This window comes from Sciurus vulgaris (assembly GCF_902686455.1).
Source record: "Sciurus vulgaris genome assembly, chromosome: 4".
NCBI classification, from domain to species: domain Eukaryota; kingdom Metazoa; phylum Chordata; class Mammalia; order Rodentia; family Sciuridae; genus Sciurus; species Sciurus vulgaris.
This window is the reverse complement of record NC_136464.1, coordinates 13,799,017-13,811,397: the sequence shown is the minus strand read 5'-3', so window position 1 is coordinate 13,811,397 and position 12,381 is coordinate 13,799,017. Positions and strand designations below refer to the sequence as shown.

Genomic DNA, 12,381 nt, shown 5'->3' with positions numbered 1-12,381 from the left:
CAGTACTATTCTGTGCATCTCCGTCCTAATGTCCTACAAGCATCTCCAACTCAACATGTTAGAAAGTGAGCTCAGTAATTCCCCTTCACTCAAACTTCCTACTTCCTGCTTCCTGCACACAGAGTCTCCTTTACCTGTGTCACCTTCCACCCAGCCCCCAGGCTCCTTACAGGATCATCACAGGATCACACGTGAGTCTACTTCCCTCTACCTCCACAGCATCATCAAACTCAGATCTCTAAAAAAGACTCTCCAATCTCCCCTTCCTCTGCGGCCAGTATCTCTGTCCCAATTCAGACCCTCAATATTAACAAAATCCTCCTATCCAGCTCTAAATTTGCTCTATCCCAAGTTTGTTCTTTACACAGTGGGTAATTAGCATATTGACAAAGAAAGCTTCTTCTTCCATTTTCTTGCTCAAAACCCTCCAAAGCCTTGCTTCACTATCTGGAACCCGCTCTGTTGCCCACCATTCTGAGTCCACAAGCCACTCCACCACACCCAAAGTCCAGGGCCTCCCTGAATCCTGCAAGACCTCTCATACATAGGTGCCTCTGCAAATGTTTCCTCCCCTGCCTGCCAGGTCTTCCCCACCTCCTTCCTTTCGATGCAAAGCAACTGCTATTTCCTCCAAGAGGCCCTCCTCACATATCTCAGGCAGTCAGCACCTCTATTTTAATAGGACACCAGAATGCCCTGTTCATATAAGTTAAACAACCCTGATCCAAAAATCAGAAATTGGAAATGCTTTGAAACATGAAAATTTTGAGTGCCAAAGTCTCAGATTTCGGAGCATTTTGGATTTAAGATTTTCCCATTAGGAATGCTCAACTAGTAAGGTCTATGCAAATATTCCAAAATTTAAAAAACACAAAATAAACATCTTAGATACGGGAACTAAACCTGTAGCTCTGTTAGAGTCCCTACGTGTGGCCATCGTAAATTATCTGCATATAGATCTGTTTTTTCACCTTTCCTTCCACTCAATTGCACTATGCCTTACATTTAGCAAAATACCAAGCACAGAGTTCATGCCTATGTTGAATGAATGACTGTGTTCACTGGACTCTGTGAGGCAAAACAACTGAGCCAAATAATAACACTCCCATTTTACAAATGAAGACAGAAATGCATAGAGAATTTAAGTTCCACACTTTTTGAAAGCAGAACCTGTCTCCTGATTTCTAGTCACTCAGGGAAGAAGACATTACTGAGCATTACTGTACACAATGCAATAAAGCACTAAGTCGGAAATAGTCCTCTAGGGTAAGACAATGTTTTCATTCATCCAGATGCCCACATCCACATGATGCCTGACATATAACAGGCATTTGATAAACTGAGCAGAGAGGAAGAATGGACCTAAGGCTTCGCACCAGCAACTCATGAAAGAGCACATACTCTCCTCTCTATAGGTCTTTTGCATCATATGTTACATGGAAATCCTTAATCAAAATGAAAATTTAAATAGCCACCAAATGTAACCAGAGAAACACGGCCTCATGAGATCTTCTAATGTAGATTTACATTCATTGAGTGTGTACCTTTGAGACTCTGGGAGCCTTGAAATGTTACTAATGGGGAATGAGGACATGAGTCACAAAAGACGGTGTTCAATTAGGGCATGATTCCCTTCTGCACCCATCCCAGTGGGTCCTCCTCTTAAAGCCAGAGTAGAAAGAGAAGTCATTTATACCTCACTTGTTAATTAAATCATTATAAAAGCTGGGGAAAACAGTGCTGGAAAAAGCTGATCAAAAAACAAAGGTAACAGATTTCATATCTGAAAAGAAATTATGGCAAACCAGAAATTCACTCAATACTTGGTAGAACATAGAGTCCAGTGTTAATGAATTAATGATGATTAAGAAGTACTCTCAACAAAACTATATTAATGACTTCAAATTAACCAACAGAAAAGAAGGAAACTGAGTATCCCTAAAACACATATATGTCTGATCTCCAGTATGTGAGGACCCTATACATCACTTCTTTCTCACAACAACAAAAAAAGGACAACACACTGAAAATCGACAACTCTTCTTAGAGAACTGATGTCATAGGGCCACCCCCCAAAATTGGAGGGACCCACAGGCAGATATAGATGACAATTTATGGGAACATGGGCTGGGGTTGTGGCTCAGTGGTAGAGCACTTGCCTGGCATGTGTGTGGCACTGGGTTCAATTCTCAGCACCACATATAAATGAATAAAATGAAGGTCCATCAACATCTATTAAAAAAAAAAAAAATTTAAGAAAAATTTTATGGGAACAGATGCCCAGGAGCAGAAACCTCCTCAGAAACTAATAGCAAGCCAGGAAAATCTAAACTATAATTGACAAATGGCTGGAGGCTCAGTATGGGCAAGTGTGAAAGTTAAATGTGGGTGTCTGAGTGGGGGTGTACATTTGTTAGTTTTAACTTCAGAAACCCTGTCGGGTTTGTAAAGAGAAAATCAAAGAGAACCTCCCTACTGTCCCTGGCAGGCTGAGGAGAAAAGCAGATACACTGAAATATGCCCAGGGCATTCTGTTCTTCTTCTCAAGAGAAACAGTTCTTACTAGAGTCTAAAGGATTTGAGGGAGGGAAATATTCAGGTCCAGCCCCCTCCAGCTTCCTGTTTCATCTAACTGGAGAAGCGGGAGCTGAATAGGAATGTGAGGTCACAGCCCAGGAATACAAGATCCTAAGACCCAATCTGAGGATCCTGATCTAATCAGAACTACAGAACAATTTCATACCCTACCCCCACACACCAATGTTTATAACATCATTATTTTTTAACATTTTTTTCATTAACTTTTGACAGTGATAAATAGTTTTTTTAAAAATTGTTATACATGTATATAGGGTAATAATGTCTGCCTCAACCTACCATCCTTCCCATCACCACCTGCCCCTCCCTTCCCCTCACTCCCCTCTGTACAATCCAAAGTTCTTTCATTCTTCCCTACCCAACCCCCACTATGGATCAGCATCCTCTTAATCAGAGAAAACACTGGGCCTTTGGTTACTTGGGATTGGCTTATTTCACTTAGCATGCTCTTTCCAGTTCCATCCATTTACCTGCAAATGCCATAATTTCATTTTTTCTTTAAGGCTGAGTAATATTCCATTGTTTACACGTATCGTATTTTCTTTCATTCATTCATCTGTTGAAGGGCATCTAGGTTGGTTCCATAGTTTTGCTATCATTAATTGAGCTGCTATAAACATTGACGTGGCTGTGTCCCTGTAGTATGCTGATTTTAAGTCCTTTGGATATAAACCAAGGAGGGAGACAGCTGGGTCAAATGGTGGTTCCATTCCAAGTTTTCTGAGGAATCTTCCATACTGCTTTCCAAAATATAACATCATTATTTATAATTGCCCAAACTTGGGAGGAACCGAGATGTTCTTAAATGTTTGTTGAATGGATAAACAAACTGTGGTGTATCCACACAATGAAATATTATTCAGTGATAAAGAGAGATAAATGAGCCATCAAGTCACAAAAAGAGGGGAAACTTCAATGTATATTGTTAAGTGAAAGAAACCCATCTGAAAAGACAACATATAGTATGAAAGCAACTATGTGACCTTCTGGGAGAAGCAAAACTGTGCAGGCAACAGAGAGATCAGTGGTCGCCCCAAGATCTGGGGGAAGGAGCAATAAATGGGTGGACCACAGAATTTTTAGAACAATGAAACTATTCTGTACCATACTGTATGCACATCATTTATCGGTCAAAATCGTAGTTGTACAATAGAAAGAGTGAACCCTAACGTCAACTGTGGACTTTAGCTAATAGTAATTCATTAATATTCACTCATCAGTTCTCACGAATGTACCACACTAATTAAAGCAAGATATTAGTAGAGGAAGTGGAGCTGGGGGCGGGGGCGGGGAAGAGGAGGTATGTGGGAAACGTCTACTTTCAGATCAATTTTTATATTAACCTACAACTTCTCAAAATAAGTCTTAAAAAAAAAAAAAAAACCCTAAATAAACACACATTGCAAAGCAGGAATCATCCCTCCATTTGTGTCACGGAGGATGTGAGACAAAACCAAGTTACTAAAAGGATCTTGTAAATTACTCTTCATGGTGCCATATAAAAACCTCAGAACTTATGTTTGAAATGTTTAGCTTGCACAACAAGGAGGGAAAAAACGAAAATCATGTTCCTTTTACATTTTAAAGCAAAGCCTAGCTGTGTAACAGCTTTAAAGAATAAAATCTATGGGCTAGGGATGTGGTTCAGTGGTAAAGAATTTGTCTAGCATGCTCGAGGCCTTGGACTCCATCTCCAGCATCACAAGAACAAAAAGAAGAATAAAATGTAGGGGGCTGGGGTTGTAACTCAGTGGTAGAGTGCTTGCCTAGCATGTGTGAGGCACTGGGTTCAATCCTCAGTGCCATACCACATAAAAATAAATAAATAAAATAAAGGTATAAAAAATATTTAAAAAAAAAAGACTAAAATGTAAAGCAAGACGAAGTTTAAAATATACATGTCTTAAATCCATCAATTTCACTTTTAAGAATTTGTCCTACAGTTGTACATATAAATGTATATACAAGAATGCATGCAGCATTATTATTTTTAACAAACTTTAATTTTATAAACTTTAGATATATAGAAAAACTCAAAAGATAGTACAATCATTCCTTGGTATCCACAGGGAATTGGTGGTTTAGGTGGATACCAAACTCTGGAAATGTTCAAGTTCTTTATATAAAATGATGTACTATTTACATACAACCTACGCATCCACTCCCACATTCTTTACATCATCTCCAAATTACTTATAATATCTAATTCAATACATAAGCTACAGAAGTAATTGTTATGTTGTACTATTTAAGGAGTAATGATAAGTAAAAGATACTTATACATGTTCAATTTTTTTTTTTCAAATAATTTTGAACTGAAGTACATTCCAAAGATGTGAAACTAAAGGATAATGGAGGACCAACTGTACCAAGTTTCCCTGTCTTCCCCTACTATGAACATTACTACGGATCATTTGTTACAATTCATGGACCTATACTGACACATTATCATGAACTAAAGTTCACAGTTCATTCAGATTTCCTTAGTTTTTACCTAATGTTCTTCCTCTGCTCTAGGATCCCAGCAGGCATGCCAAATTGCATTTACATGCCATGTATCCTTAGGTGTTTCGTGGCTGTGACAATTTCTCACACTTCCCTCAGTTTTTGACTTTGACAGGTTCTTGGTCTTGTTTAATTGGTTGACTGGTTTAGACTTTGGCGGTGTTGACCTCAGGTGTTCTGGAGAATGTCTCTAATTGGGACTGGTCTGATGTTTGACTCATGAGTAGACTGGGCTTACAGGTTTTTAGGAGACAATCACAGAGAAAAAGTGCCATTTTTATTATACCACATCGAGGACACATATCATCAGCATGACTTACCACTCTTGATGACCAGCATCACCTCGCTGAGGTGGTGTCTGTCAGATTTCCATTGTAAGTTACTCTATTCCCCCTTTCTCATACCAGAATCTCCGGAAAGAAGTCACTATGTACAGTCCCCACTTAAGGATGGGGGAGTTAAGACTACACCTTTTTAAGTGGGGGAAGCTATAAAAATTATTTGGAATGGTTCTGCATGAGAACCTGTTAATTTATTGAATCACTTCTATCAGTACAGACTCACAAATACTTATTTCATATTTGGGGTTAAAATACGATATTTTGTTTTTCAAATTGTTCTATCTTTGCCCCTGGAAGCTCCTTCAGTTGGCCCCTGTGTCTCTGACAAGTCCCATCACTGTAGGCTTATTATTTTGTTCACTTCCTTAGTTTCAGGCACCACCAGATGCCCCAGGCTCATGTTCTATCTTTCTAGAATCTGCCATTTCTCCCAGGAACCCTGTTCCTTTCATGGTATTAGTACCCAGCTCTGGGTGCTAGATGTGTTCATTGCTACCAGTGCATGTGGACTCTCACCTGGCAGAAAAAGAAAACACACCTGTGTGCACTAACCCAACTACATGTGCATATCCGTATTTCTATATGTAACCATCTTTATCTGCGTTAAGCTAAATATGAATTTATACTGATGTCTCCAACTTGAATCCATTATTGGAAACATTATTTTAAATACTAAAAAAAAATTAAAACCAGAATCATTCATCCAGAGGACACTACATTGTGGCAGATGAATACAGTAGAACATTATCTAATCAATTTTTAATGATGTCATTCTCTATGTGGTGACATAAATTACGTATTAGGTACTAAAATATGTGTGTACCAAGAAGCACACACTTTCTGGAAGGAAATACCACAAAAGATTAACAGTAGCAACTTTGAGAAATGGGAATGGGGTAGAACAGGAGCTGTCAATAGGGGGTAATATCATTCTCAACAAGACAAAAAAAACCTTAGATACTGTGACGGTTTATGGCCCTCCAAACGGTCGCAGTACATATAATGTCTAAAAAGGTTCCTGAGGAGAATAATAATAAAAGAACTACTGAGAAACAATGGGTTAGATAGGACAGGAATTGTATCTTTCACTTTATGCAGTTGTTTTCTATAAGCAGGAGATTACTATTCTATAATTTAAATTTTTTAACTAAAACCAATACAGGATTCACCTACCTAAAGGAAGTATTAAGTGAACAGAGGGATTCTGACTAGAAAACGTCATTCCCCAGCCAGGCTAAGCACCCATCTCCTGGAGCGCTGCCTGCCTGGGGTCTGCTCTGCAATAATTCACCAACTCAGGAAGAAAAGTGAATTTCTAATAGGTATCTGGTAGCTCAAAGGTAGCTGGTCCCTGGACCACAATTTAAAAAACACCGGTGTAAGGCCAAGTTTGTGCTTGAAACCAAGGCAACCATTTAATTCCAAACTGCTTTCTACTGAGTGACTTCATATGGATCAATGACTACAACGGTTTAACTTTTCCAAACTAATAGGGTCACTGTGATAGGCAACCATTTGGCCTCTTTCTGTCAAAATAATGCTCCAGCTACTTTCTGACCCAGAAGCCAGGGAAACACTGGAAGCATCCATGAATTACTAGCTCAGCTCTAAGAATGAGCTTGACTGAATTTCCATCTGAACCTTAAGCACCAGCTCAATAACTTGGGGAAAATGATATTAATTCTAAATGTGAAAGATTGGCTTGCTATAAAACCTATCATCTGGGCTGGGGATACAGCTTACCTTTCAGTGGAAAAGCACTTGCCTAGCATGCACCGGGACCTGGATTTAATCCCCAGTACAGAAAAAAAAAAATCTAAAGAATATCCATTTTAGATAGTATTACCCAAGAACAGCCCAAACATTCAGGGGATTAGTTGTTGTTAGGTCTCACATGAGAACGTCCTTAGTTAAGGCTACAACTCAGTGGTAGAGTGCTTCCCTAGCATGGCTTCAATACCCAACACTACACACAAAAAAAAGAACATCCCTACTGGTAAATGGCAATCACTCTCTTCAAAACTTTGAGCTCCAGATGGCTGGCATCACTGTGGTTAGTGAGCACCTATTGTTTATGTCACCCCAGTTGTAGCCCCTCTTCTGAAGATGGCAGGTCATTTTGCTGGACAACTACTCCACTGCATGGATCTTCATGGAGGCTGCCAATCAAGGTGCTTCCTGACCAAAGGATGTGAATCCATGACCCCAACTAGAATTCAGACACTCTTCCTGGAATGCACAGACAGGCCTGCCACCACCAGGCCAGGAACTCCTCACCAGCAGGGACCAGGTCTTACCCATCTCTCTCTCTGATGCCTAGCACAGTGCCTGGCTATGAATATTCAACACACGTGGGTTCAGTGAATTACACAGAAAATCAGGCACCTTAAACAAATGCTGAACTAAGTCTATCATTTTACAACAGAATTCTGGAGAGGGAGCAAATTGTGTAGTGTTTTGTAAGGGAAATGTCCACTTTAGTAGCTAGGAAATATGCATCGGAAATAGTACCCAAAGTTGCCATTTCTCTGTGCATTAAAGATGTCAATCAGTCCCAATAAAATAAAGCCTGAAAAAAAGACAAAAGGAGAATTACCTCATTACCTCAACATCTGCTTGAGCATAAGCAATCACACACTGGCTAATTTTTTTAAGGGACATAATATAACTTTCTAGAAAGACATAATATAGCTAATTATACCATTCACTAGAAGGGAACATACAATGTTTTGAAGTAATTCAGAAGTGGGTGTGATTTATAAGACACAGAGCTTAGGGAATGGTAAGTATAAATTAGAGATTGCTCATATTATGACAGACTCCGTCATTGCATTTCACAACTTTTATCAAAAGCAACCTCATGCGCCACACCACTGAAGGCGTCACGTTAGGGAAGCTGCTGTCAGTGCTGCAGTTTAGACCTTCTTTCTGCACAGCCTCCTGAGGAATGGGTTCAAATTTTAAGACTTCAAGCTCACAAAGGAAGGAACCACAGGATGGAACTCAAATGCCCGATAAACACATAAAAAGACTTCCCACTTCACCAATAACAAGGGCAATACAAATTCTTAAAGGTACCATCCTGGCCACTCAATTGGCAAAAATTCAGAAACTTGTCTGACTGTCAAGGTAATCAGGATGGCTAACAGTCAATGTTAACCAGCATGTGGGGACAGGGATGCCGCTTGGGGGAATGGGTACTGATACAGCCATACTTGGGCGCATTTCTGCACTGTCTAGCAGAACTTTATTATGTACATGACCTCTAATCCAACAACTCCATGTCAAAGAATCTATACTAGAAAAAAACATGTAATTCTACATTTACCTGTATGATTATTTGATCAATGATGTCTACTAGAGAAAAAAGAAAAACAGCAAAAGCAAGAATTGTCTAGTTCACTATCTCTGCACCCAGTGCCCAGCACATGGGCCCCACCTGTGGGAACCACGTGGTATTTGTTAAAGGGAAGAATACATGTTTACTTGGAATTAAAGGAAACTAGTGTATCTAGTCAAGGATGGTTCCTCTCCTTCCTATTAAATAGGGGTAGTGAAATTAGGACTCACAACAATGTTAATGGGTATAAAACACCAATGCTTTACTGAATTGCTCATAATACTGGAGATACCCAAAGAGCCTGTGTTCTCATCTCAAATCCCTAGCTTACCAGTTAGTTCCACAAGTCAAACAGCAATTACATACTCTTGAAATAAGTCAAGTGTTATCACAGTCAATGATCCAATGACAAATGCCCTGGTTTTGAGATTTAAAAAAATTCACACTGTGGGCTGAAAAAAATCATAACACCCGTATAACCAAACTCAACGTCCTTAAAAAAAATCACTTTTAATAAACACAAATTTCAAAGTCAAACTGTTCTATTACCTTTGGATATGCCCTTAATCAAGGAAATACAGCCTCTAAAAATACCAATACCATAGATTTGTTTCCCAATACAACAGAAGAATCAGAAACTTAGAAATTCTCCCTTTTTCTCAGTCCTTAATCCAATATGGAGACAGACTGTGTTCCAAAATCAAATAAAAGCAATTTGTGGGTTACCTGCATTGTTAATCTACCCTTGAAATTATATATAGAATGAAAATGAGGTAAATTTTTATTATTTAAAAATTGAGCATCCAGTAATACTACTAATAATGAATGTTCCATAGGTCCAGAAATACGGAGTCTAAAAATAACATCCAAATAGAATGCAGGGCTTACTAAAACTTGAGACTTCCTATTAAGGCTTTCTGCCCACCCACCAGATTCACTGGTGCTTGACTTCATGCCCCTCAGGCTAAATTAGGACCAAGGAGATGAACATTTACCCAGTACTTTCCAGATAGTAGATAGCATAGAGAAATGAGCTGTGTCCATTTCAGAAGGGTTAAGTAATTTCCCCCAAGGTCACACAGTACACAGTCTTAAGATTTTTCGCTAGGAGCTAGACCCCAAAGGGGTCCAGGTGCCCTTGCAGATGGGATGATGGTGGATTCAAGGATAAACAGGTCATAGTACTGCAAAGGGCCACGTGTCATCTGGTTTAGTCCCTGTCTTTAGGTAGGTAAGGCTTGACTTAAACCACAAGATCCAAGGAAGGGAGGACACTCCTCCAAGTTCAAAGCTTCTGAGCTGAACCAAGAGAAGCAGAAGAACTGAGATTAAACATACAGCAGGGCCCCTTCCACTTTATGGCCCTGTCAGCAAGTCACTCAGAAAAGCACAAGTATCTACCATTTTCACTTCCTAAATCTCCACGGTTCTGCTCTTTCTTGACCCACATTCTCAGACCGTCACCCTATGATCAGGGTAAAAAAATTTTTAAATGTGTTAGATTAGCAATGGCTCTCTGATCTGGCTTTGTTCAGAAGTGTGGTGATGATGAAAATGATTGAAACAGCTCTTTATTGAGAGGTAATCCCCAGTTACAAGCAGCAGAGAAACGTGTGCACAGGGCCTGGCTTCCCCGTGTCCAGCGCTAACACGGTTCATTCAGGAAACCTGCGCCGGCAGGGTGTCGATTCACCGACTAATACACCGCTAAAAATGGGAAGTGATAAAAACACATCGCGGCCTGAAAATCCTGGCTAAGGAAGGAGGAACTACACCGAACCCAGTGAAATGCTGGAAAGGCTGTGAAGCAGCGCTGCAGGCCCGCGAGCGCCCCAAATGTGCAAGGGTGGGGCCAAGGCCAGGAGCAGGGCCAGCTGAGCCACCAGAGCCGCCCCGCGGTCCTGCCCCACCCGCTTCTCCCGAGTGGAAGGGGTGCCGTGCGCTCTGGTCCGCGCCAGGTCCTTGTCCCTGGCCCGGATCCCCAATTGCGGGCCCAGGCGGCAGCGCCTCTCCCACTGCGGGGCCCGACTCTCCCGACACTCGCACCTCGTCCTCGGCCTGCGCTCCCCAGGCGCGCAGAGCACGGAGGGCGCTTCTCCAAGGTGACGGAGCGACCGGGTGGCCGCGTCGGCCGCGACGCCCCCCGCCCCGCGTCCACCTGCCGCAGCCCGGGCGCGGGAGCCGTCCCCGCCCCCGCCGCGGCTCCCACACCTGGCGCCGCGGGCCCGCCTACCTTGCTCCTTCAGGCTGGTGATGAGCTGCAGCTGCTTCTCCTCGTCCGAGCTGTTCATTTTGGCGGGTGGGGCTGGGAATAAAAGGAAAGGAGGAGAGGAGAGGCGAGGGGCCCCGGGGGAGGGGGAAGAAAAGGCAAGACGCCGGTGGCGTGCGGCGCCACTACCCGGAAGTTGGACCCGCTCCCGCTCCTCCTCCTCCCGGCGCCGAGCGCGTGAGTGAGATCATCCCCACGCACCTTCCCGGCGGCCGCTCCACCTGCGGCGGCCGGGCGGGCCGGCGGGCGGGGCCCCGAGGCGCTGGCCCGGGTGGGGGCGGTGGCCGGCGGGGACGGGAACGAGTGTCCCAGCCCGCGGCGGCCCCGGGTCCTCCCTGGAGGTCCGCGCCCAGGACGCGCAGGCGGGGGGCGCGCGGCCCTGCGTGCGGCCGCCGGAGCTCCAGCACCTTCTCCCCGCCTCCGCCCTGGACACGCGCGTTCAGAGACACCCAGCCTCGGGTTCGCAGCCCCTATGGGAACCCCTCTTTGGAGGCAGCGCAAAGGTCACTCCCCCCGCCACTGAGAGCCGACGGTGCAGAGCGGGACCTGGGCACTAGACGCCCAGGCTCCTGCCCGAGTTCTCACGCGGTGGGCTATGGGGACGGAGCTGGAAAACTTTGGGGCCTGCAGGGCAGCCTCAGCTCGCACCTCATGCACCTTGCGAAGCTGGGCAAGGAGCCAGGTAGGCCATCCAGCCCTGCAAGTGCACTTTGCGGGCTGCCCTGGTAAGGTCGCCACACAGTTGGGCGAGAGGCGTGGTAGTCGGGTCACAGTTCCTGGGGCCCCGGCGGGCCTCCCCAGGTGGCATCAGGTTCCAGAGGCGGTGGAACGTGGGCCCTGAGGCGCGAACGGATCATGTGGTTGGCTTGAGAGGACCGTCACTCTAGGCGGACAACCACTGCAGAGCAAATGCATGAGGCAAACAGCTACCTGGCTGAACAGCCTGGAGTTGTGAAATGAAGCCCAGCACTTGTTCCCCTTCACTGCCCTCTTGCCCTCTGCACTGTTTAAGCCCAGCTCTAGGTTAGACCCTGACCAGGACAGACTGTAGGTCTGCCGGATTCAAGGGCAACTTTCCCCAGGCCCTCATTGCTAGCTAGACTATCGTCAAGTCTGTGCTCTTCGAATTCCACCTCAAGGATGGGAAGAAGAAGAATGCCTACTCTCCAGGAGGAGGAGGAGTGTAAGGATTGAACAGAGGAAAATGGTCAAGTCTCCAAACCAGAATGCAGCATTTAGTAGTTGCTTTTTATTTATTTATTTATTTATTTATTTATTTATTTATTTATTTATTTATTTATTTATTTATTTATTTATTTTTGGTTACC

General features: G+C 43.3%; 1 protein-coding gene across 6 annotated transcripts in view; it reads right to left on the bottom strand.

Annotated features, from left to right (window-relative positions):
* Positions 1 to 11,368, bottom strand: part of SHTN1 (shootin 1) — a 96,035-nt gene extending 84,667 nt beyond the window's left edge. For 2 of the 6 annotated variants that reach the window (XR_013763247.1, XM_079136631.1), the window contains exon 1: positions 11,018 to 11,367. Coding sequence is in view for 5 of the 6 variants with exons in the window: in XM_079136631.1 (XP_078992757.1) it covers positions 11,018 to 11,075 (58 nt within the window). In the remaining variant the exon portion in view is untranslated. Of the gene's footprint in view, positions 1 to 11,017 lie in introns of all 6 variants that reach the window. The other 4 variants (XM_079136630.1, XM_079136632.1, XM_079136629.1 and 1 more) reach the window with 4 other exon arrangements.
* Between the last annotated feature and the right edge of the window lie 1,013 nt (positions 11,369 to 12,381).